The sequence below is a fragment of the Mobula hypostoma genome, chromosome 5, assembly GCF_963921235.1.
Source record: "Mobula hypostoma chromosome 5, sMobHyp1.1, whole genome shotgun sequence".
Lineage (NCBI taxonomy): Eukaryota > Metazoa > Chordata > Chondrichthyes > Myliobatiformes > Myliobatidae > Mobula > Mobula hypostoma.
The window spans coordinates 136,803,405-136,831,144 of NC_086101.1; the positions used below are offsets into that span (position 1 = coordinate 136,803,405).

A 27,740-nucleotide genomic window follows, 5' to 3' on the forward strand; every position below is an offset into this window, starting at 1 on the left:
TGGGGTTGGGACATAAAGTGAATATTGACTTCAGTGACCAACCTTCAGATCTGAATATGCATTGAAGATTAAATTTGAAATGCAACTCTGAACAATGGGTAGACAATGCTGATTTAAATGTGTATTTGGGTGTCTGTAGTGTGGGTGTGAAGGAGGGAGTTGTGAAAGGGGTGTGCAGTTCAAAGGAAGCATTATAAATATGGATTTGTTTGAATTGTCTTGAACTTCCCTTCGATCTTTAGCATATAAAATGTTGTGTAGTCCTGAGCCAAGCAGACCTTCTTCTACCAAAAAGGGTCTCAATATGATGCCTGCTGTATCTCAATTTGTTGAATAAAGAGGCTGCTTAATTTCTACCAGTACTTTTCTCTGGTGACGTCATTCAGGCAACAACACATACAATGGCAGGAATTGAACCCTTGTCACTGGTACTGTAAAGCATTGTGCTAACCACTACACCACCGTGCTGCCCCAGGCTTTAGGTAGAGTTTAGTAAATAGTAAAATGTTGTCTCACTCCAAAGAATAGAAGCCAGACACAAAACCTAGGCTGACATTCCAGCTGGCTCATCTTTCAAAGATGGTATGAACGGACAGACCCTTCACTGTCTCCCTCAGTGGCTGCGGTGTGCAAATGGGCATAAAATACACTGTAGCAACTGACCAAGGCTTCTTTGACAACACCATCCGAACCTGTGTCCTCTAACTGTTAGAAGGACAGGCACCAGAAACCCAAGTAATGCTAGCAATTTCAGTTCCACCTCACATACAATCCTAATTTCAAAATATATGCACTCAGACATCATTGCCACTGGGTCTAAATCCCAGAAGTTTATGCAATTCTGTTGAAGGTTTACCTTCCTCGCAGATGCTGCAGTGGTTCAAGATGGCAGCTGATCACTACCTTCTTAAAGGCAAATGGGAAAAGATGTTACCTCCTGGTCTGAGCAGCAACCACCTCATCTTGTAATTGTATGAAAATGTGATAGTGCTGTTAGCGCAAATTTAAGCTGAGATATAGGGACACAAAACAAATAGATCACCTTGGTTACTTTGCCCAATATGAATTAGAATAGAACTGAAATTATTGTACAGTTAGCAGATCTGATGGTTACATCATTTTACCACACAGAAACTGGCTATTTAGCCTAACAGATTCATGCTGGTGTATTTGCTACCCACAACCTTCCTGCTGACCCCATTTATCTCAGACTTTTTTCTTCTGATGACCTGGGCTCCTTTTAATTGCAACTGTGATATTTTCCTCAATTGCTTGCATGAGTTACAGAGTCATTGGGTTATACAGAGTGCCATGAGAGTGTGGGATGAGATGCTGGATTTCAATGTTTAAGAGAAGTTTGAATAGGCACATGGCTGGTAGGGGTATGGAGGGCTATGGTCCTGGTGCAAGTCAATGGGAGTGGGCAGTTTAACTGGTTCGGCACAGACTAGATGGGCCAAAGGGTCTGATTCTGGGCTGTACTTCTCTACGACACAGGTCCTTCAGCTTACCTTGTCCATGCCAGACAAGAAGCCCATTTGAGCTAGTCCCATTTGCCCGCATTTTCCCCTTGTCCTGCTTGGCCTTTTTTTTTTAAATCCATGTACCTGCCTAAATGTCTCTTCAACATTGTATTTGTATCTTTTTTGTATTTTGTGTTGGTGAGTTCCCTAATTTATCCACTCCTTGCTAAAATGTTCCCAGCCAACTTCTTTTTACATTTATTATTGACAATCCTCTGACTAAGGATGTAAATTGTGGGGCAATCTGTTTGAAAAGATCAAGCTTTTTGACGATGGACTTTGGTATACTGATCCAATACTGAGCTAACATTTTATACCCAAAATAAATGACCTGAATGAATGAATATGAATAAAAATCTAAAAATAAGCAGCAAAAACTCTCTAAGGGGGAAATAAAAAAATATATAATGATGGAAATTGCAGAGCTGCAGTTTATCCAGTTGACTTTTGGCGACTGAGGGAGAGAGAGAGACAACTGAGATTGATTTTATTAGCAATAATTGAGGTCATCTCTTGCCAACACCTCCCTTTGTGGTGGGCTTGTTGGTTGTAAGTTGGAAATACCGTACTCAGCTCACTCCACAGCTGAAGTAATGATGGCAGCTGTCACCCTGAAGATCTGAACAATATTTGTGTTTAAGGCACAGCACTCCCATGGTAACAAGCCCAGCAAATACACCGTATAAATAGAAAAGGAAGCAATCCGATGATACTCTACCATCATTCACACAGCTGTCTCCATTAGGGGGCTTTAGTCTTTAACACATATTATGAAGGAATTTGAATTTTATTGAAAAGCAAGATACATTTTTGTTGGACTCTTATCCTGTGAACTGATACCACATACTCAGCAGAAAAGCATTTACCATTTGACTCTTATAATTCTGCTGCCTGCAGACATGTTTACGTGTTTAGTTAAGGTAAAAGGCTATCACTGATTCCTACCCCCCCCCCCCCCGTTTATTGCCCTTCCTGGAATGCCTGAGGCCATTTCTGAGGGTAGCTAAGAATCAGCTGCAGTAATGTGGGTCTGCTATCACCAACTGGTGAGATCAGAGAAGGGCTAATGAACCATAGATTTTTTTAAATTTAAAAAAAACCATTAAACCACAAGAAATAGGAGCAGAATAGGCCATTCAATCCATTGAGTCTGCTCTACCATTACGTCATCGCTGTTACATTTTCTCTCTTGATCCCATTCTCCTGCATTCTTCCCGTAATCTTTCACAACCTGACTAATCAAGAACGGATCAACCTCTGCCTTAAATACACCAAATGACTTAGCATGGCATGCTAAGTCCATGGCAGCCTGTGGCAACAAATTCCATACCATAAGACCATAAGGTATAGGAGCAGAATTAGGTCATTTGGCCCATCGAGTCTGCTCCACCATCCAATCATTGCTGATCCTTTTTTCCCTCCTCCTCAACCCCAGTTCTCGGCTTTCTCCCCAAAACCTTTGATGCCATGTCCAATCAAGAACCTATTAATCTCTGCCTTAAATACACCCAACGACCTGGACTCCACAGCTGCATGTGGCAACAAATTCCACAAATTCACCACCCTTTGGATAAAGGAATTTCTCCACATCTCTGTTTTGAATGGATGCCCCTCTATCCTGAGGCTGTGCTCTCTTGTCCTAGACTCTCCCACCATGGGAAACATCCATTACACATCTACTCTGTCTAGTCCTTTCAACATTTGAAAGGTTTCAATGAGATCCCCCCTCATTTTTCTAAATTCCAGTGAGTACAGACCCAGAGCCTTCAAATGTTCCTCGTATGAAAACCCTTTCATTCTTGGAATCATCTTTGTGAACCTTCTCTAGACCCTCTGCAATGCCAGCACATCTCTTCTAAGATTAGGAGCCCAAAACTGTACACAATACTCAAGGCGAGGCCTCACCAGTGCCTTATAAAGCCTCATCATCACATCCCTGCTCTTGTATTTTAGTTCTCTTGAAATGAATGCCTACACTGCATTTGCCTTCCTCAGCACTGACTCAAACTGCAAGTTAACCTTCAGGGGGTTCTGCACAAGGACTCCCAAGTCCCCTTGCATCTCAGATTTTTGGATTTTCTCCCCATTTAGAAAATAATCCACACATTTATTTCCACTACCAAAGTGCAGGACCATGCATTTTTCCAACATTACATTTCATTTGCCACTTTCTTGCCCATTCTGCTAACCTATCTGTCCTTCTGCATCCTACCTGTTTCCTCAACACTACCTGCTCCTCCACCAATCTTCGTATCATCTGCAAACTTGGCAACAAAGCCATTTATTTCATCATCTAAGTCATTTATATACAGGATAAAAAGAAGCGGTTTCAACACCAGCCCCTGCGGAATACCACTAGTTACTGGCAGCGAACTTGACAAAGATCCTTTTATTTCCACTCGCTGCCTTCTTCCAATCAGCCAATGCTCTAACCATCTTAGTAACTTTCTGGTAATACCACAGGATCCAAGTTGGTAAGCAGCCTCATGTGTGGCACTTTGTCAAAGGCCTTCTGAAAGTCCAAATATACAACATCCACTTCATCCCCTTTATCTATCCTACTTATAATCTTCTCAAAGAATTCCAATAAGCTCATCAGACAGGATTTTCCCTGAAGGAAACTATGCTGACTTTGTCCTATTTTGTCCCGTGTCAGTTAGCCTGACCACTGAGGTCAGGCTAACTGGTCTATAGTTTCTTTTCTGCTGCCGTCCTCCTTTTTTAAAGAGTGGAGTGACATTTGCAATTTTCCAGTCCTCTGGCATCATGCCAGAGTCCAATGATTTTTGAAAGATCATTTCTAATGCCGCCACAATCTCTAACGCTACCTTTTTCAGAACCCTAGGGTGCAGTTCATCTGGTCCGGGTGACTTACGTCCTTTTAGGTCTTTCAGCTTTTAGAGCACCTTCTTCATTGTAACAGTAACTGCACACACTTCTCTTCCTTCACACACTACAACATCTAGCACACTGCTAGTGTCTTCCACACATTTAGTTCATCTGCCATCTCCTTGTCCCTGTTTATTATTTCTCCTGCTTCATTTTCTAGTGGTCCTATAGCTACTCTCATCTCTCTTTTATTTTTTACATACTTGAAAAAGCTTTTACTATCCACTTTCATATTATTTGCAGGCTTGCTTTCATATTTCATCTTTTCCTTTCTAATGATTCTTTTAGTTGCTTTTAAAAACTTCCCAATCCTCCATCTTCCCATTAATTTTAGCTTTGTTGTATGCCCTCTCTTTTGTTTTTACATCAGCTTTGACTTCCCTTGTCAGCCACAGTTGTGCTATTATGGTATTTGAGTATTTCTTCACTCTTGGAATACGCATGTCCTTTACGTTCCTCATTTTTCCCAGAAACGCACACCATTGCTGCTCTGCTGACATCCCTGCCAGCAGCTCCTTCCAGTTTACTTCAGCCAACTCTTCTCTCATACCACTGTAATTTCCCTTTTTCCACTGACTTTACTTTCTCCCTATCAAATTTCAGAATGAACTCAATCATTTTGTGATTACTGGTTCCTGAGGGTTCTTTTACCTTAAGCTTAAGCTCTGTAATCGCCTCCAGTTCATTACATAATACCCAATCCAGTACAGCTGATCACCTAGCAGGCTCAACAATAAACTGCTCTAAAAAGCCATCTCTTAGGCATTCAACAAACTCACTCTCTTGAGATCCATTACCAACCTGATTTTCCCAATCGACCTGCATGTTAAAATCTCCCATGACTATAATAACATTGTCCTTTTGACTCGCTTTTTCTATTTCCTGTTGTAGTCTGTGGTCCACCTCTCAGCCACTGTTAGGAGGCCTGTATATAACTGCCAGCAACGTCCTTTTACCCTTGCAGTTTCCTAACTCAATCCACAAGGATTCAACATTTTCTGATCTTATGTCACATCTTTCTACTGATTTGATGCCATTCTTTACCATTAGAGCCACACCACCCCCTCTGCCTACCTTCCTATCCCTCCTATATAATGTGTAACCTTGGACATTCAGCTCCCAACTACAACCATCTTTCAACCACGATTCAGTGATGGCCACAACATCATACCTGGCAATCTGTAATAGTACAACAAGATCATCCACCTTATTTCTTATACTCTGCACATTGAAATACAACACCTTGAGTACCGTCTTTATGATTTTGCATCCCTAATGTAATGATACTCACCCTGTTGGCTGTGACTATGTCCCATCACCTGCCTGCCCTTCCTGACAGTCTGACTGCACGCTATCTTTACTTTTTTTACCACCCGTCCTATCCTGAGCCCCATCACTCCAGTTCCCACCCCCCTGCCAAATTAGTTTAAACCCTCCCCAACAGATCTAACAAACTTGCCCGGGAGAATATTGGTCCCCCTCGGGTTCAGGTGCAACCCGTCACTTTTGAACAGGTCATACCTCCCCCAAGAGACCCCAGTGATCCAAGAACCTGAAGCCCTGCCTCCTGCACCAGCTTCTCAGTCATGCATTCATCTGCCAGATCATCCTGTTTCTACCCTCACTGGCAGGTGGCACAGGTGGCAATCCAGAAATTACTACCCAGGAGGTTCTGCTTCTCAGCTTTCTAGCCAGCTCTCTAAAATCTCTTTTCAGGACCTCTTTGCTTTTCCTTCCTATGTCATTGGTACCAATATGTACCAAGACATCAGGCTGTTCTCCCTCCCTCTCCAAAATGTTGTGGATGCAGTCTGAGACACCCCTGACCCTGGCACCTGGGAGGCAACATACCATCTGGGTGTCCTGTTCACGTCCACAGAATCTCCTGTCTGTTCCTCTCACTATCAAGTCCCCTATCACTTCTGCTCCCTTCTTATCCCTCTTTCCCTTCTGCACCACGGACCCGTGCTCAGTGCCTGTAACCCGGTCACCATGGCATTCTCCTGGGAGGTCATCTCCCACAAAAGTATCCAAAACGGTATACTTATTTTTGAGGGGAATGGCCACAGGTGTCCTCTGCTCTAACTGCCTGTTTGCATTTCCATTCCTCCTGACAGTCACCCACCTCCTGCAACTTCAGGGTGACAACTTCCCTGTAACTCTGATCAATTATCTCCTCACTCTCCTGGCTTCTGGCTAATGAAATTCCTCCTCATCTCCATTTCAAATGGACATCCCTCTACCGTATTCTGAGGCTGTGCTCTCTGGTTTTAAACTCCTGCACTATAGGAAACATCTTCTCCATAAACACTTTGGGCCTTTTAATAATCTTGTAGTTTCACAGTCTTCTTTGCTGACAACATCCTTACTTTAAATTCCAGATCCACTCAATTGCTTAATTTTATATCCCCCACTAAATAGAGTAGGATTTGAATTTACATCATCTTCATGGTGGTCCAGGTCTCTGGATATTTGTTCAATAATTTACCAACAATGGAGTGAAATTATGCTATCATATTTTATTCAGATTCCAAATTCCCATAACGCCACAATAAATCTTATTATAACTAGTGTGTCAAAAGATACAGGAACATGAATTGCGCCTGTATTTAGAGTTAACATGCCAGGTCAGTATTTGGAGCTGTCAGAACATACTGCTCCAGAGTGAAGCAACCAAATATGGTGTATTTAAAACTGTATTGAACGTCTGACTTCATCTAGCAAACTGCAGAACAGGACATTTCTGGTAAACATATTTTTTCGACATTTGATCCCATTTAGGATCAAAACCAGAAAAACAGATGTTTCTAGGTGTAAAGGGTAAGGAACTTAATGAAATCCCTTTTTATGGCCATTAAGATATACTCAAGCTTTGGTCTTTTTTTTTAAAAATCACCTTTCACTGTATGTACGGTTTAAGGAACCGTGCAGAGCTTCTAAAAGCAGTAGCATAGATCAGTGCAAGTATTCCTAATATCCAAATCCATCCAACCTTCTCATGCAAGTCAGCTGAATAGGTTGGCCTGACCCTGTTTGATTATCTTTCCAGTCTTCGCTCAACTCCTCTAATCCCTCTGCTTTTCCAGACAGCTTTGCCAACATCCAGTACTGGATGAGTAGAAATTTCCTTCCACTAGGTATTTACAAGATGGAAACAATTTCATCAGCTCTTGCCAAAAGCTCCATTGTCACTTTTATCATTGACAATTCCAATTTTTAAAAAATTCCAGTGCTCTCCTCACCAGTCTCTCCTCTTTCACACTCAAAACCTGATCAGTTAAACTCTGTTGCTGGCATTATTCCCCTAATACTCCTGAGCTTCTGGATTTTTACTCACTCCTCATCTGGCAATACTTAGTTTGAACTATCCAACTCTTGTTTTCCAAAGCCCTCCACAGTAGGGTTGTCAGAACTCGTAAATAAGGGAGAGGTTATAGCTAATACTCTGTGCTCCCTCTCTCCCTCTTCCTACCCATCTTCCTTTCCCTACTTTTGTTCCTCATTCCTTGCCTCATTTCCCTCTCCTTCTCCTTTCTTCCCTGTTTCTTTTCTCTATCTCTCCTCTTTCTCCCACCATCTCTCTCCCCTCTTCTTCTTCTATTCTCCTCCTTTTCTCTCTCCTCCATTTCTCCCTCCTCCATTTCTCCCTCCTCCATCCTCCTTTCTTTCACATTTTCTTCATATTTCTCCCCTTTTCCATCCTTTCTCCCTCTTCCCTCCCATCCTCCTTCCTGCTTCCTTCCTCACTTCCTTCATATTGCTTCCACTTTCCCTCCTTTCTCCTCCTCCCTCCCACCATCTGCTTTTCTTCCTCTCTTCAAATTCTATCCCACTTTCCCTTCTTCATCCTTCCTTTCTCCAGGTACTCCCCTTTTCTCCTCTATTCCCTCATCCCATTCCCTTCCCAAATATTATCCTCCATCTGAACCCTCCACCCTCCCACCTCCTTCTTGCAGCTCAATATAGGTGCTTGACGGCTTTGAAAGCTGGCTGGAATGTGTTATGTGGCAGCTGGCCTCTCAAGAATCTGTGAGCAGGTTTGGCCTGCATAGCTATGAAGTTTCTCATATGGTCGTGAAATCTGTACTGGACTATTTCTGTGACGTAAGTTTTAATTTATTTTTGACCTCATCCCTGGTGAGAGCAGTATTCTAACCATTGTCCCTGTCAGGTAGCTCTAGAAAAAAGCATGTATCTAACACAGCCAATTTCTCATATTAATATGATGTTCGAGTGGAAATGGAACCTCTTCCGGCCCAGAGACCAACGTCCCCTCTAGCCCGGAGACCAGCGTCTCCCCAGGCCCAGGGACCGATGTCCCCTCCAGGCCCAGGGACAAACGTCCTGACGAAGGGTCTCGGTCCGAAACGTCGACTGTACCTGTTCCTAGAGATGCTGCCTGGCCTGCTGTGTTCACCAGCAACTTTTGATGTGTGTTGATTGGTTTACTTGCTGACATTTACAGGAAAAAGAAAGAAATACAATAGAATTTTTTGAAAAACTGTACATGAACAAGCAGAGACTGACAAATGCCAACAACAGGAATTCTGCAGATGCTGGAAATTCAAGCCCTTACACTTCCTCCCTTACCACCATTCAGGGCCCCAAACAGTCCTTCCAGGTGAGGCGACACTTCACCTGTGAGTCGGCTGGGGTGATATACTGCGTCCGGTGCTCCCGATGTGGCCTTCTATATATTGGTGAGACCCGACGCAGACTGGGAGACCGCTTTGCTGAACACCTACGCTCTGTCCGCCAGAGAAAGCAGGATCTCCCAGTGGCCACACATTTTAATTCCACATCCCATTCCCATTCTGACACGTCTATCCACGGCCTCCTCTGCTGTAAAGATGAAGCCACATTCAGGTTGGGGGAACAACACCTTATATTCCGTCTGGGTAGCCTCCAACCTGATGGCATGAACATCGACTTCTCTAACTTCCGCTAATGCCCCACCTCCCCCTCGTACCCCATCTGTTATTTATTTTTATACACACATTCTTTCTCTCACTCTCCTTTTTCTCCCTCTGTCCCTCTGACTATACTCCTTGCCCATCCTCTGGGTTCCACCCCCCGCCCCCCGCCTTTCTTCCCGGACCTCCTGTCCCATGATCCCCTTGTATCCCCTTTGCCAAACACCTGTCCAGCTCTTGGCTCCATCCCTCCCCCTCCTGTCTTCTCCTATTATTTTGGATCTCCCCCTCCCCCTCCCACTTTCAAATCTCTTACTAACTCTTCCTTCAGTTAGTCCTGACAAAGGGTCTCGGCCTGAAACGTCGACTGTACCTCTTCCTAGAGATGCTGCCTGGCCTGCTGCGTTCACCAGCAACTTTGATGTGTGTTGACTGACAAATGCCAATATGCAAAGAAAGACAAACTGCAAATAAAAATAATATTGAGAACATGAGTTGCAAGGAGCCTTGAAAATTCTGGATGTGGTCAGTCAAATTTCTGCAGTGACGAGAGGTGATCTGCAAAAGGCCAATATAGAAAGCTACTCCAGAAGTACTTGATGTTCAATTGTATGATGTCGAGAAAAAAATGTCTGAGCTGAATTTCCAGGCACATAATTTTAAAGAGGAGTCACTAACTCACTTTAACTATAATTTATGTTTAAGTTGTATATCATTGCCACAGATGTACTGAATTTCGCTAAACATAGAACACAGAAATCAACAGCACATTACAGGCCCTTTGGCCCACAATGTTGTGCTGATCATGTAACCTACTCTGGAAATTGCCCAGAGTTACCCTACCGCTTAGCCCTCTATTTTCCCAAGCTGCAGGTACCTCTCCAAGAGTCTCTTAAAAGATCCTATTGTATCAGCCTCCATCACCACTGCTGGCAGTACATTCCCCGCACCCACCACACATTTCTCTGTGTGAAAAACTTACCCCTGACATCCCCTCGGTACCTATTTCCAAGCACCTTAAAACTATGCCTCCTTGTGTTAGCCATTTCAGCCCTAGGAAAAAACCTCTGGCTATCTGCACGATCAATGCCCCTCATCATCTTATACACCTCTATCAGGTCACCTCTCATCCACCATCGTTTCAAGGAGAGAGGGCCAAGTTCACAACCTATCCTCATAAGACATGCTCCCCAATCCAGGCAACATCCTTGCAAATCTCCTCTGTATTCTTTCTATAGTATCCACATCCTTCCTGTAGAGAAGTGACCAGAACTGAACACAGTACTCCAAGAGGGGTCTGACCAAGGTCTTATATAGCTGTAACATTACCTCACAGCTCTTGAACTCAATCCCACTGTTGATGAATGCCAACGCACCATATGCCTTCTTAACACTGTCAACCTGCACAGCAGCTTTGGGTATCCTATGGACACGGACCCCAGTATTTCTCTGATCCTCCACACTGCCAAGAGTCTTACCATTAATACTATATTCTGCCATCATATTTGACCTACCAAAATGAACCACCTCACAGTTATTTGGGTTGAACTCCATCTGCCACTTCACACTATCTACAACACCCCCAACCTTTGTATCATCAGTAAACTTACTAACCCATCCCTTCTACTTCTTCATCCAGGTCATTTATAAAATTCACAAACAGGAGGGGTCCCAGAACAGACCCCTGCAGAACACCACTGGTCACTGACTTCCATGTCGAATACTAACCATCTACAACCATCCTTTGCCTTCTGTGGGCAAGCCAATTCTGGATCCACAAAGCAAGGTGTCCTTGGATCCCTTACCACCTTACTTTCTAAATGAACCTTGCATGGAGAACCTTATCAAATGCCTTACTGAAATCCATATACACTACATCCACTGCTCTAACTTCATCAATGTGTTTTGTTACATCCTCAAAGAATTCAATCAGGTTCCTAAGGCATGACCTGCCCTTGACAAAGCCATGTTGACAATCCCTAATCAGATTATGTCCCTCCAAATCTGCTCATAAATCAAGCCTCTCAGGATATTCGCCAACAACTTGCCCACCACTGAAATAAGATTTACTAGTCTGTAATTTCCTGGATTACCTCTACTCTCTGTCTTGAACAAGGAACAACATTTGCAACCCTCCAATCCAGGGGTGGCCAATGTTTTATATTCCATGCGTCAATTTTTTCACACACGAGTTTAGATGTGCCATACAACTCTTGTACCCCCACAGTTCTTGTAAAAATGTTAATATAGAACTCGTGCGTGAAAAAATTGACACATGGTATGTAAAAGGTTGGCCACCCCTGCTCCCTTCCTGTTTCCATCCATATTGATGATGCAAAGATTATCACTTGAAGCTCAGTAATCTCCTCCCTCACTACCCACAGTAGCTTGCTGTATAACTCGTCCTGTCCCGGTGACTTACTTAACTTAATGTTTTTCAAAAGCTCCAGAAACATCTTCTTTCTTAATGTCTATATGCTCAAGTGTTTCAGTCCACTGTAAGTCACCCCCACAAGTGCCAAGGTCCTTTTCCGTGGTGAATACTGAAGCAAAGTATTCATTAAGTACCTCCACTGCCTCCTCCGATTCCATGCATTCATTTCCACTATCACACCTGATTGGTCCTATTCTCACACAGCTCATCCTCTTGCCCTTCACATACTTGTAGAATGCCTTGGGGTTTTCCTTAATCCTGCTCACCAAGGCCTTCTCGTGACCCCTTCTAGTTCTCCTAATTTCATTCTTAAGCTCCTTCCTGGCAAACTTGTAATTTTCTAGAACTCTGTCAGTACCTAGTTTCTTGAACCTTTTGTAAGCTTTTCTTTTCTTCTTAACTAGATCTTCCACATCATTTGTACCCATGGTTCTTTTACCCTACCATCCTTTCCCTGCCTCAGTGGAACATACCAATACAGAATGCCATGCAAATATTCCCTGAACATTTGCCACATTTCTGCCATGCATTTCCCTGAAAACATCTGCTCCCAATTTATGCTTCCAAGCTCCTACCAATAGCATTATATTTCCCCCTACCCTAATTAAATGTTTTCCCAAATTGTCTGCTTCTATCCCTCTCCAGCGCTGTGGTGAAGGAGATAGAGTTATGGTCACTACCTCCAAAATGCTTTTCCACCAAAAGATCTGACACCTGACCAGGTTCATTTCCCAATACCAGATCAAGTACAGCCTCTCCACTAGTTGGCTTACCTATATATTGCATCAGGAAACCTTCTTGAACACACTTAACAAACTCCACCCCTTCTAAACCCTTTGCCCTAAGGAGATGCCAGTCAATATTAGGAAAGTTAAAATCTCCCACCACGACAACCCTATTATTATTGCACCACTCCAGAATCTGCCTCTCTCTCTGCTATTTGATGTCCCTGTTAATACTGTGGGGGCTATAAAAAACACCCAGTGGAGTTATTACCCCCTTCCTGTTTCTGACTTCCACCCACACTGACTCAGTAGATAATCCCTCCATGACTTCCTCCTTTTCTGCAGCCATGACACTATCCTTAATTAACCCCCACCTCTTTTGCCTCCCTCCCTGTCCTTTCTGAAACATCTAAAGCCTGGCACACTCAGCAGCCATTCCTGCCCCTGAGACAGCCAAGTCTCTGTAATGGCCACAATGTCATAGTTCTACTTATTGATCCACGCTCTAAGTTCACCTGCCTTTTTTTATGATACTCCTTACATTAAAACAGACACACCTCAAACCATCAGTCTTAGTGCATCTTTGCTCTGTCGTCTGCCTATCCTTCCTCACAAACTCCCTACAAGCTGTCACTACTTGTGCGCCAACCACCCCATCCTCGGCCTCTTCACATCAGTTCCACCCTGCTGCGAATCTAGTAAAACCCCTCCTAAATAGCATCAGCGTGAGATGCGGGAGATATATTTCACTGAATGATTTGAAGGCTCTTATAGCACAGGAGGAGACAGTTCGGCCCATCATGCCCATACCAACCCTTTGTAAGAGCTTGACAATTCATCTCACTAGCCCCTGAGTTTTTAAGGTTCCTTCTGGACATTTGTTTTTAAATTTTGTGCCTTATGAAACTTCCCCTTGAATCTGCGTTCAATGATCTTTTAGGGAATGCACTCCAGATCACAGCAATTCACTGCATCTAAATTTATCTCCCCTCTGTCCTCCCACCAAAATCACTGGTGAATCATTCTCCTAGCACTGGAAACTGCTTTTCCCTAAACACATTTGTACAAACTAGTTGGCTTATCTTTGATTTGTTTTATTTTATACAGTCAGCTCAGCATTTCCATCAGGTAATTTGAGATGCGCACCGTTTTGAGCGGTATGTAACTTGGCCCAATGCAAACCAGCTCTGGTCTTCAGCCCGATTTCTTGCTCACAGTTCTTCTGTTCACGTTTCATACTTTAATTGAACCCACCATTCTCCAGTTGGCTTTAAGGAACAATGGTGCTTGTAAGGGCAATGGGGAACAGGCGGGTGGGGGTGGGGGGGCGTGGTGTTCCTTCAAAGATCCAATACACTAACAAGTTCAGTCTCCATTTTCTCTGCTGCATGAATCCATGAGCTGTAGGTCTGCCAAAAATTCTGCATGAGTCAGACAACAAAAGTTCAGCTGGATGTCTCTTCTCCATGTGTTGCTATGCTAGACAAACCTGTATGCCTTCCAACATGAATTGTTATTCAATCCAGTTAGAAGATGTTAAAAAAAAAGTTAGACTTACACATAGACAGCATTTTTGTTGAACCTGAATCTTTTGGGACATCCCACAGTATTTTACAGCCAGTTAAGAATGTTTGAAGTCTGGTCATTGTGGTAGTGCAATAACAATGAAGAATTGTTTATAAAGATATAATTCGTGCTATTTCCTGGCACAATCGTTAAAGCAAGGCTGCAAAAACTATGTTTCAGAATTGGGAAAAGTTGCAAAAAATCAAGTTGTTTATCACAGAGAAAGTTATACTCCAACCATTCTTGATTCCACTGACTGATTCCCTTTCCACAGAAACCGCCTGACCTATGGAACATTTCCAGCATTTCCTGTTTTACTTTAGATTTCTTTCACAATGTTATTGTTCTTTGTATTTTAGTGTTGTTAAATCCCAAGAAATGGACCCCCCCTCCCCCCGAGGGTTCCCTTCCTTTTCTGAATCACTGTCTTCATCTCAGGAGACAATCTAGCCGCAGGTATCTATTAGAAACCCACAGACTCTTGCAGCTACTTTCTAAGAATGCCATACCATTTTGTCACTTTGTCCACCCCCACCACATTTGTTCTCAAGGTGAGGCTTTCTACTTGAAAACTTCTGAAATGTCTTTCTTTGGGAAAAATGACTCCCCCTCTGCCATAGTTGATGAAGTTCTCACACATTTCCCACTTATCCCCACACCCACCTCCCAGTCTCCCTAGGCAGAACAGTGATGGTGTTCTTTTGATCTTCTTCGTTCACCCCACTAGCCTTTGCATACAGTTCTGCCAGCTCTACTGGGATCCCACCACCAGCCACAACTTTTCCTTTTCTCCCTTTTCTGCTTTCAGCAGGGACTGCTCCCTCTGTAACTTTCTGATCCACCCACCCACCTCTCTCTATCCCTGTCCTTTTTCCCTGTAACAGTAGGAGGTACAAATCTTGCCTCTTCACCTCCTCCCTCACCACCACCCAAGGATCTGAATAGCCATAGCAAAGTTTCACGCGCACCTCCTCCAACCTGGTCTATTGTATTTGGTTTTCAAGATGAGGCTTCCTTGATGTCAATGAGACTAAGTATAGAGTAGGTGACCGTTCGGCAGAGCGCCTGCTCTCTGTCTGCAGCGGTCACCCTCAGCTCCATGCCATTTTACATTCTTTTCCCAATCCCTCACTGACTGTCGGTCCTTGTCCTTCTCTGATGGTGAGGACAAACAGAAAGTGGAGGAATGACACCTCATACTCTGCTTGGATAGCCTGCAGCCCAATGGTAACCCTTAGGAAACCATCACTGACCATGTTCCTTTCCCACTCCCACCTCTCCAACCAGGTTTTCTCTACCTTTGTGCACCTTTATCATCCCTTCCCTTCTCCTCCACTTGACTTCGGCTGGCCCCACCTCATCAAGTTCCATCGTTCAGCTACCAGCTGCTGGCCCATCCATCCCCCATTTCCCTACATCTTCCCCCCTTTCCTTCTGATATACTGAATCTCTTTTGTCAGATGCTAACTGCCCTGAGTCCCTCCACCGGTTTGATTTTGCAAGCAATAGTGTAGGATCTGCTGCAGTACTCAGCTTAAGGTATTCATTGAAGTCAACTGAACAGATCTCCAGAATTTCAGAAGCATCCCACAATGTATCTTATATTTGGCACATGCAACCAAAGACAATTTCTATGCTCTAGGTCTATTGAGTACTGATTGATCTGAAGCTTACCAGAAAACTAGGAAATAGGAGCCCGAGTTGGCTCCTCGACCCTCAAGCCTGTCCTGTCTATGAATGTGATTATGGCAGGTCTGTCCCAAATCCTCTGCTCTGCCTGTTTTCGATATCTCTTGATTTCCTGATCTTTGAAATGTTTACCTACCTCATCTTTAAATAGTCCAAGTGATATAGCTTGCGTTATACTTCTTTATGCTAAATTATGCAACAAGAAACTTTGATGAAGATTATTTTTGTTTTTATGCATTTCTGGTTGCTAAATATAAGAAAATAAACATGTAGGAGCAGCAGTAGACCTTTCACTCCTTGTGCCTTGTGCATCATTCAACAAGATTATAGTTGTTCTGACTACAACTCTCAAATTAACATTTCTTCCTATCTATGGTAACCGTCCACCCTTTGCTTATCAAGTATTCATCAAATTCTGCCTTAAAAGGATACAAAGGCTCTGCTTTCACCACACTTTGAGGAAGAAATGTTCAAGTTGACCTTCAGAGAGAAACCATTTTTTTTTGCCTCATCTCTATCATCAACAGGCAATCCTTATTTTAAAAAAAGTGACTCTCATCTCTGGATTCTCCTAGAAGAGGAAATATCTCCATCTCTACTCTGTTAAAAGATCTCAGGATCTTCTAAACTCCAGCAGGCGCAAACCTAGCCCGTCCAACCTTTCCTCATAAGACAACATGTTCATTCTGTGCATTAAACCAGTAAACCTTCTCTCGATTGCTTCGAGCACATTTATATCCTTCTTTAAATAAGATCAATACAGTACATAGAATTCCAGAAGTGGTTCCACTGATACCCAAAATAACCAAAGCATAATCCCCTATTTTTCTATTCCATTCTCCAGCAATAAACAATATACTGTTAGTTTTCGTAATAACTTTCTACACCTGCATGCTAACCTTCTGTCCATTATACATAAGGACATCCAGATTTTTCTGCATCTCTGAGCTCTGCAATCTCACACCATTTAGATGACCTCTTTTATTTCTCCACATTTGTGTTCTCCAGATCCTTGTCCAGTCACTCAACCTCCCTATATCCCTTTGTGGCCTCTTCTCAACTTACTTCCTCACCTCTATTTCCCAGGCTTTAAAAGATGCCTGAGGGACTTGGAAGTGTTTAATGAAGACACTCCTTCCATCGGAGGTGTTTCTTTTCAGAAAAATAAAAGAAATAGGAGCAAGGGTGATGATTTGGTGCCTTATGAATTCTCTGTTATTCAATAAGATCACAACTGATCTAATCCAGGTCTCGTCACCCCTTGCCTTCTCACTCACTGTAATTCTTGACTCCACTGCAGATCAAAAATTTGCCTTGTAAGTACTCATTGATCCAGCTCCTTGGGATAGGCATTACCAAATTCATATTTAAGACTGCTCTTTTTAGTGCCGGTATCACCCTCTGCTAGTTGTGGGATATGCCAAAGCACGCCCATCCGTGAACATGTGACTGATGCATAAACAGAGCTTGGCTCATCAAACCCAGAAAGGTAGTGAAATGCTTAACTTATTGCCCTTGGCAGCATCATTGGAAGTTCCTTGATGATGCCAGCCCACATCCCACCACCACCTCTCTTAGCCCCTCTCCTACCTCTGACTTAGTAAGTGATTTAGTCTCAGGCTAAATGAGCAGAAATCTCTCCATTAAGTTGCAGGAAAGCAGAAGCCATTGTTTAGTTTGCGCCCCCCCCCCCGCCAAGTTCCTGGCCCACAAACTCCATTTGGTGGTTACCAGTTTCACAAGTCTTTGTCTGAGACTGAACTCGTCTGTTTAGCCTAAGCTTTTCTACTCTGTGTTGTCTTCAGTGCCACGATGTCCTTTTTCCATCTTGATTCTGTGACCTATCCCACACTTGCTTCAGTATGTCTGTTACTGAAACTCATACAACATCTTTGATTTCTTCACATGAGCATTGGAAGGTTTCCATCCTGTATGAACATAAACTAATGCAAAACTTTGTAGCCCTTGTCCTAACCTACACCAAGTCACATTTACCTATTAGTCCCGTGCTCAATAATCTACAGTGACTCCCAACCCAGCAATAGTATTTCCAGTTACCTCCATAATTTTAACTCTTATTAGTTTAGTAAATTCCACCAAGATTTGTGCCCCACGAATTCCTTCCTTTGAATGTCAATTGCACCAACATCAGTGTCTGTCTTTTCAAGTGACTTTCAGGAACTCACTTCCTTGCTTTCTCTTTTTCTTGGTTTCTCTCTAAAATGCATTTCTTCGAACAAGCATTTGGCCACTTGTTCTATTATCTCTTGACGGGGATCGACATCAGAAACTTGCATGAAAAGGTGACTCTGACGTACTTAGTAGTATATTAAATGCAAAACTTAAATCCAAGTTGTCATTATCTTTTCTTGAGCTGTAAAACTTCAATTGACTTTAAACTGTTCAATACCAAGAGCATCAAATGCTTCCTGTTCGTGGGTCAAAATCTACCTTCAGAACTGCTGTAATATATGTTACCAATTTAAGGTTAAGCTGTGATGCTAAAGCTAGTATTTTGCAGAGCCAGAGTTGGCTGCTTGTTAAGAGTAAAATTTATGAGGGTTGATTTCAGGCTTAAAGTAACTAGGACAGGAAGTATTTCCATGGCAACAGGATCCTTTCCAGTGATACTAAAATCATTGGCCTCAAAGCAGAGTTTTAAGATTTTTTTTATATACTGAAGGACTAATGTTTAATCATTTTGCATCACCCAGCCAGTGAGCTACTTTACTGAAATGAATGAGTGTCATTGACTGCCAGTCCCCGAAAGTGGAGCTTGGTGAAATTCACTGTCTGTTTTTCTCTTGCAAGATTATGTTTTACTCTCCTCTCCCGTAAAAACCTTGATCTACACTTCACAATCACAGCCAACATGTGCTTTCTAATCCCACATCAAAAAGGAAACGCAGCCTTCTATTCCTTTCCTGCCTGTGGTGAAATGTGTGACCCCCTCTGAGTAGCATGGGGCCAGGCTAGGACTGAAACACTGAAGCATTACAGGTGGGATAGCATGCCCTGCCACTCCGTACTACAATGCATCTGATCTTTCCTTAGAGACTTCTTCTTCCCTTTGCTGTAGATTTAGTATAAGATCAGCTGGAAGCTGTTGATATTGTGGCATCACAAATTTGGAGTAAGACACAGGCCATTGATAAAACAGAGGCAAGGCTGCAGGTGGCGAGGTGGGCTAGGTGTTATTGAACAGGGCTGATGACACCTCATGAGGGGCTATGGACAAGTGAATAAAATTGACAGCCTCAGAACATGTAAGAAATGGGGCCACTAACTTGTAAATGTCCTCGAGATATGTGATGAAACAGCAACAAAGGGAGGATGTATGAAATAAGAAGGTGGAGAGGACTGCAGAGAAAGATTACCAGAGAGAGCATAGCAGAGTGGGGTGAGCAGGAGAATTCCTCTGATCCTTATGCTGCATCCGTAAAGCAAACAGCATTATGAAGGACTCCACGCACTCCTCATACAAACTCTTCTCCCTCCTGCCATCTGGCAAAAGGCACCGAAGTATTCGGGCTCTCACGACCAGACTATGTAACAGTTTCTTCCCCCCAAGCCATCAGACTCCTCAATACCCAGAGCCTGGACTGACACCAACCTACTGCCCTCTACTGTGCCTGTTGTCTTGTTTATTATTTATTGTAATGCCTGCACTGTTTTGTGCACTTTATGCAGTCCTGGGTAGGTCTGTAGTCTAGTGTAGTTTTGTGTTAATTTACGTAGTTCAGTGTAGTTTTTGTATTGTTCATGTAGCACCATGGTCCTGAAAAATGTTGTCTCTTTTTTACTGTGTACTGTACCAGCAGTTATGGTCAAAATGACAATAAAAAGTGACTTGACTTGTGTACTGTTGCATGGCATCATTTGATGACGATTTAACTCTTCTCAGGCTTCCAGCCAGTACAGGTATCGATTTTAACTGTTGTTTTGATGACAAACTCAGTCCACCTTCATCAGGGATGATGCCTGGGCATGTCTAGTTTGGTGGATTATATGCCCCAGTAGTCCATCCCTCCTGACTGGTTAGTCCTCATCAGGGACTTGAGCTCCCGATGAGGGGGAACCCATCACTACCAGCTATATTCTCACGGTTTCTGGAAGGATTGCCAGGATCCTGAAGAAATACCAGATTAATACCACCCATAAACCTGTAAGGAAGCTGAAATCACAGCTTACGCAGGTCATGGATGACCTGTGACTCAGGACTGCTGGCATTTACAGGATTCCCTATGAATGCGGAGCAGCGTATATCAGCTAGATAGGATGTACAGTGGAAAGCATATCAAGGAGCACAGGAGGTGCATCTGTTTGGGTTACCTGGAGAAATCAATGGTAGCAGAACACTGCATTCGCAATGGCCATAGGATTGACTTTGACAAAACTACTATGCTGAGCCAATGACTTTTGGGACTGCCTGGTGAAGGAAGCCATTGAAGTAAAACTAGAGAAAAAGAATTTCAACAAAGACGAAGGTCTCACTCTAAGAACTGGAATTCGATTGTAAACCTGATTGGATGAGGACTAGCCAATCAGGAGGGACAGACAACGGGGATATAAATACTGCCAGACTAGACATGGAATCATCCCTGATGAGGATGGCAGGGTTTGTCATCGAAACTTCAGTTTAAGTTAATACCTGTACTTGGCTGAAAGCCCGAGAAGAGTTTATTTGTCATACATGCTGGGAAAGCACCAGATCCTTTTTCTTCTTTTTATGATGTTTAAGCAGAACATGAATTTTCTCTTGGGTTTCTTAGAGTCAGAGGCTCATAGAAAATTACAGCACAGAATCAGGCCCTTTGGCCCATCTCATCCATGCTGATCCACTTCCATTTCTTGTTTTCATTTCTTTAATTTTTTTGGGATGTTAGGGACATCTTTTGAACTTCATGCTGCTGGTGGTGACCAAGAGCAGATAATGGAAATCATTTGCTTTTCGTAATATTGTATTGTTCTGATGTGCAAAAGGTGCTGGAAGCAGACTTAGTGTTAAGTAGCAGTCACAGACTTGGACAAATACAGAATGGGAAACAACTTGCAGAACCACAAGGAAGGACTGGGGAAATGGGGCATTTACAATCTGTGTATTGCTGCCATTATCACCCCTGATTCTCCTGAGACAGAGAGCTGTCTTCTTGAATCACTGCAGTCAGTATAGTGAAGGTGTGGAGTTTCAGGATTTCCAACCCAGATACCATGAAGGAATGGAAATACATTTCCAAGTGAGGGAGGTGTGTGATTTGGGGGAGAAGTGGCAGCAATGCTACTCACTTTAGTGACAGGAGTCAGAGATCCAAGAGATGCTGTTGAGGAAACCTTCACAGCTGCTGCAGATAGATGACACACCCAGTAACTATCATCTACCAGTGAGGGAGGGAAGCTGAGCTCAGTGGAGACAGTGAACTAACTGGATAGCACAGAGAGCTGGGAGAAGCAAAATGATTCGCGTGGCCTCTTTCTGTGCTAAATAAGTCAATGTTTTGATTCAAATGGAATGTTCTGCTTTGGCACCTGTCATACATGTCTTCACTATTTTGCTGGGAGAGCCACCTCAGAAGACAGGAGTCAGAGATCCAAGAGATGCTGTTGAGGAAACCTTCACAGCTGCTGCAGATGGATGACACACCCAGTAACTATCATCTACCAGTGAGGGAGGGAAGCTGAGCTCAGTGGAGACAGTGAACTAACTGGATAGCACAGAGAGCTGGGAGAAGCAAAATGATTCGCGTGGCCTCTTTCTGTGCTAAATAAGTCAATGTTTTGATTCAAATGGAATGTTCTGCTTTGGCACCTGTCATACATGTCTTCACTATTTTGCTGGGAGAGCCACCTCAGAAGATGGTCCACTGCGCTGTTACCCTTACTGGAAATGTCTGTCCGAGATGATCTTTGTGGAATTGACAGGAAATGCATTAGTAATTGTGAACTGTTGACAAAATACCCTGATATTTCAAGAGTTAGCAGAACCAATCCATTCCACATTTCTAAGCCTGTGCTTGCCTTACAAGATAACGGCATTGTGTTCTGGTAACAACTGTGCTAAATGTCCATCACATCATTGGACCGGGACTGAAGCCCATAGTCTCCAAGGAGTCCAGGCAGAGACAGAAGGAATACATGGTAAATGTCATGGTTAAGGACTTCCTGAATGTGCAATGAATCTAGAGATTCCACAGATGCTAGTGATTGTCGGGTCAACAACTCTGGTTTCTACACTTACTCATAAATAATTGATTTGGCAGGAGCACTTTCAACCACTGACAAGAAACTGTCTGAAGGGCTACTTCCTACTCGAACAGTATAGTTTGAAGAAGTCTGAATCAGGCATTTGACATAATATTTGATGAACATAAATTTCTCAATCCCACACGCTGCAGGACATACAACTCTGAATCTTTATACAGCCAAGATTCACGGAGTATCAGGATTGCTGGCTACTGGGCAACCAAGGAGCCTGAAGGGTGATTACCCTCACCTTTGTTCAACATGTGGAATCAACCTCATTTTAAAGTGCTAAACAAACTGAGTTTTAATTTGGAAGGTCTGGATAGTCCAGCAGTAAAGTACAAATGGAAAACAACTCTGTGGGGGTTGAGAATGGCCACAGGGCCATTAATAGCTTGGCCTTTTGCTACAGAACAAGTGATGTTGGTATTAAACGAAGCATTCACTCATCCGCTCTAATACCTCCCTGTGCAACTTGGTGTCAAATTTAGACTGATAACAATCTGCAAACATTTCACTTTGTCAAATTTGCCATATAAATGTAGGCTGATAACGCAAATAATTATGCGTAGCAGTATGCAATAATACATTTTCTTAGAAGACAATGTTTTTGTAAGAACATGGTGTTTACAAGGACATGCATCAAGAATGAATATCAGACTTGCTTGACTGTTGTTATTAATCCACTCTGCCAATCCCCATTTGGTGCACCATCAATTTTTTTTCTATTAGTGTTCTCCCTTTTCCTCTTCATCCCCTGCCTGCAGTTCCTACCAGAACTGCAGAAACCAAGGCCAGCAAATAAACTCTTCTCAGGCTTACAGCTGGGCTCAGGTATCCATTTTAGCCAACGTTTCGATGACAAACTCTGCCACATTCATGATATCTGTACCCAGGAAGCCCAAGAAAAGTTTATTCATCGTATATGCCAGGAAAGCACTCAAGACCAGTAAACGTCATTCCACCAACTGTTAATTTCCATTAGCATTTGTACCACAGCTAAGGGGAAGTTCTCACTCTTACTTTCAGTCTTCATCCTCCTGTTCTGCAACATTCAATAACTAGTCCAGCACTTGATGCAATTGCAGTACTTTAACAGCCAATCACTCCAGGTCCTCCAGTTTAGTACTCTGAGATTTCCACTTTCCTCCAATTCTGATCTTTTGTTCATTCCCAATTTCCTTTCCACTCTCCTCCAGCAGCAACACCTTCAGCAAAGTTTGCCTGTTCAGAAGTCCACTTCTACAATTCACTGTGCTTTTCCTTCTCTGAGATGTTTAATTGGAAGCACCTGCTGATCAAATTCTTTAGCTGCCTGACTTAATTGATGTGACTCAATATCAAGTGTTGCCTGGTGGCAAAGTATTGAGGGATCGACATATATTTTACTGCATTATAAATGATGCCAACATATTATTGCAATTGCAAATAAGAGGAACAAGTTTCCATCAATCCCACCAGTCTGCTAATCTCTATACAATCACCGATTTACTTTGTGGCTTATTTAAATAAACATTCTGGAATGCTGTTTTTCCATGTAGATCTATGTAACTTCCACTGCCATTGTGACATCTCAGTTTAGTGTTTACACCTCTGTCTCATGCAAGTGAATCATGAGTTCGGAAATACAGCAGTCATTTCTAGTTGTTCATACAGTACATACCCTTCCTTTCTCTGCATATCCACGTGCCTATCCAAAGCATCTTAAATGCCTCCAGCGTATCTGTCTCCACCGCCAACCCTGACAGCACACTCAGGGCATGGTAATGAAATGACAGAGACAAGTGATTGCAAATGCTGGAAGAAGGATCACAATAAACAAGATGCTAGAGGAAGCCAATGGGTCATTTTTACCCATGTATGGTGCAAAATGGACAGTCAACGTTTCAGGCGGACAGCATCAACCTGAATTGTCAACTGTACATTTCTCCCTATGCATTCTGTCTGACCCAGTGAATTCCTCCAGTATCTTTTTTTTAAATAAATACAGCATAAAAAAGCTGAGGTGGAGCAAAACCAATGCCATTGGGCTAAACTTAGGCCGGAGCAGAACTTAGCAGGTACTTCCCCTTGAAGATGCCCTCATGTGGATTTGATACTCTATGAAGACCATGCCACCCTCACATCCGATCACTTTACCTTGAAGAGCAGGGAAATTATGCTCAATATTTTCCCTTCAAACAACCCCCAAAAATAAAGATTATTTCTACCATTCTCATTTTGCTCTTTGTGAGAATTTGCTGTGGATATATCGCATGCCATATTGCCCATATGACAGCAGTGACCACATTTTAAAGGATATTTTGTCAGTTGTAAATGCTCTGGAATATTCTGTTTCTGGAAATGGTGCCACAGAGGTAAAAGAGTTAACTAAATGAAAGTCTTTCTTGCATCTGTTTGGTCAAATAACCTCCTTTCAGTTCAATGAAATCCTATGTATTAGAACAGCTACAATGTGGACTGGAACATTATAGTTACAAAGGGAGATTAGGTTTATTTTCCATTGAGCGGTGGCAGCCGAAGGGTGACCTGATAGAGGTAGATAAAATTATGAGGGGAGTAGATAGGCTAGTCTTTTCTCTTGGTGGACATACAGTATCTAGTGAAGAGGGCATTTATTTAAGATGAGAAGTACAAGGGATCCAAGAAGAGATTTTTTGCATACAGAGGGTGTTTTATATCTGGAATGTGTGCCTGAACAGGTGCTCAATGCAGATACCTTCATGACATTTAAGTAGTATGTAGATGAGTACTTGAATTACCATGGCACAGAAGGATACAGAGCTAGTGGTGTAACTGGGATTAATGTTGATAGGGATAATCAGCAACTTTGATATCCTGTGCTGAAGAGCTATATGAATCTAAGATTCTACCTATGACTCTATGTTAGAACAGCATTGACTCTGTTATAGTTACTGTTCTACAGGTTTGTTGAGTATGCCCACAAGAAAATGAATCTCAGGGTTGTAAATAGTGACATATATACACTTTGAACTTTGAACAAAGCTTGGCCCATTCGCTCATACTTCCTGAAAGCATCAAGTTGTTAGTTCCACACTGAGGGGGTGTTGACTGAAAATATAAAACCAGAGTCACTTTGGCACCATGTTTCAAACAACGCAACAGTTTAATCGATGGTGGAATGCATTGATGAATCTCACCCTGGCAGTTCTGGACATGACCCTGTAACTGAAGACAGCTCATGGCAGCCTGAGTAAATTCCTTTACACTTGACAGAGGCCAGAATGTCTTGATTTGTAAGGCAGCTTGGCTGACAAGCCCAATGACTCAACTGGCAATCTGCCTCGAGCTGATGGAACTTGGCCTAAGTACATACACCAAATGGATGAAGCAGTTAACCAGTGACGTTCACTTTGCTTTATACGCAAGTAGATGGGAGCAGCTGTAGGTAATGGGATGGATGATCCAATAGTTGTGGACAGACCAGTGACATTTTTACTCATGGAGCTGTGCAGCCCAAAACAGGCCCTTTGGTCCATGCTGCTGCCAGTCACCTACTTATTGTTCCTCTCCGTGTCTTGTGGCACATGGGCTGGCAACCTTGCTGTTTCTTTAGCATCTGTCTGTTTTTTTAAAAATGAGGCCAAGTTGCCAGCTCAACGCTCAACCCAGCGCAGATGGAAAGCATGCAAGGAGCCAGCTGGATTTGAACCTGGGACCACTTGCCTTGAAATCCGGTGCGGATGCCACAACACCGCCGGCCGGCTAATCATCTACTTACGCTCACCCTACTTCACCTGCTGTATTCCTGTTGAACCCCCTCCCCCTCATCTACACGAGGGACAATTTACAGCAGTCAATTTACCTGACAACTGGCATGACCTTGGCACCAGAGAGGAAACCAAGGCACGCAAAGGAAGCCCATGTGATAACCGGGGAGGACGCACAAACTGCACAGAGATTGCCTATAATCAGGATTGAACTCAGGTCTGTGGAGCTGGTAGGCATCAAGTTAAAGGGACTCTACTCTCTCATGTGGTCAGGAAGGATAGTTGTATCCAAGGGAATTATCCTTGTCATAACTGCTCAATTTTAAATCTCACACAATGTTACTGCAAACAGAATAGCTGAGATTTATCAGAGTTGTATGTGAGAGCTTATTGTATGCAGTATGGTTGCAATGTTTTCTATATTACAACAGAGGTGCACTTCTGGAAAGTATTTAATTACCTATAAAGTGTTTGGAATATGTGTAGCACCATTAAAATACAAATGCTTCTCTTTTTTCACATAAGAATTCAACTTCTCCCATACTGAAGATTGGAGACCTGCTCACCTTGCCTGGAACACTCTTCCGAAGGCTCCCTCTCCAATATCCCGCACATATTCTATGTTATTCCTTGGATATTCGAGGCTCAGTAGCTTAGCATTGAGAAGAAGAGGCAGACGCTGATACATTGGGTTGGGGTGAAGTCTGTCCAGAAGCAGCTCTGAAGGAAGAGCTGCAAGAGTCGGGGTCTCATTTCCTCTGTAACTGGAAGACAAAAAGGGTGAATGCATTTGGAATTTTCTAAAGAAAGAAACAAGGAAACTCTAGGTTTGATGTGAACTTGTTATCAGTTGATTGATCAGATTTATCCATTTTGACAAATCAGGATGTTACATCACAGGAGACAATTCCACTTAATGGCACCTGCCATGTCCCTGTGCTAAATTGATCCAATCGCTGCTTTTTCTTCCCTGATGTCCCTGCAGGTTCCTCCTCTTCAATTGTTTCCGATGGAAAAGTCACTCTCCCGGACTACAAGAACTCATTGCATTAAGTTCAATACACTATGAAGAATTGTCACGTTAGAATCTGGGTGGTATGGTAGCATAGTGGTTAGCACAACGCTTTACAGTACAGATGCCCCGAGTTCAATTCCCGCCACTGTCTGTAAGGGGTTTGTACATTCTCCCCGTAACCATGTGGGTTTCCTCTGGGTGCTCCAGTTTCCTCCCACATTCCAAAGACGTACTGGTTGGTGGGTTAATTGGCCATTGTAAGTTGTCCGGTGATTAGGCTAGGTTTAGTTTGGGGGTTGTTGAGCCATGCGGCTTGAAGGGCCAGAAGGACCTATTCTGCACTGTATCTCAATAAATAAATAAATGTTTCTTGACACATCTGTGACCTCTGGATCATCATGCTGATTGAAATATCTTGTTATGACTTTGACTTTAAGAAAGAGTCACAATTTTGAACAACACTCCTCTTAACATACTGCAGTAGAGCAAAACACACTAACAATTCCATTTTCTCCTCAGTTCCTCAGCCATGGGAATGGTTCTCCGAACCTTCACCAAGACCTTGATGCTCCTCCTTCTGCGTAATTCAAGGACTATAGAAATAAGAGCAGGAGCAGACCACCTGGCCTCTCAATCCCTCTTTATGATTCAATAAGATCATTGTTGGTCTGATTCTTGCAATCAATTCCACTTTCCAATCTGTTTCCAATAATGTTTGATCCCATGTGATTCAAAAATCTCACAGCCTCAGCTTGAATATACAGTCTCACCTTCCAGCTCTTTGGTGTGGAGAACTCTAAAAATTCCTCAATCCTCTGAGAGCGGTATTTTCTTCATGTCTCAGTTGCAAATGGGCATCTTTCAATAACATTACCTTAATTATTCCAAAAACCTTAGAGAATATAGAGCCATTACACTTAACCTTTCATCATAAGATCACCCATTCACCCAAGGAATTAATCTATCAAACCTTATGTGAACTGTGTTTAAAGCACATATATCCTTTGCTAAAAAA

At 42.9% G+C, this 27,740-nt stretch overlaps 1 protein-coding gene across 1 annotated transcript in view; it reads right to left on the minus strand.

Annotated features, from left to right (window-relative positions):
- musk (muscle, skeletal, receptor tyrosine kinase) overlaps positions 1-27,740 on the minus strand; it is a 208,747-nt gene that overhangs the window by 46,816 nt on the left and 134,191 nt on the right. Inside the window, exon 16 of the mRNA XM_063048989.1 lies at positions 26,277-26,474. Within this exon, the coding sequence (XP_062905059.1) occupies positions 26,277-26,474 (198 nt within the window). The remainder of the gene's footprint in view (positions 1-26,276; positions 26,475-27,740) is intronic.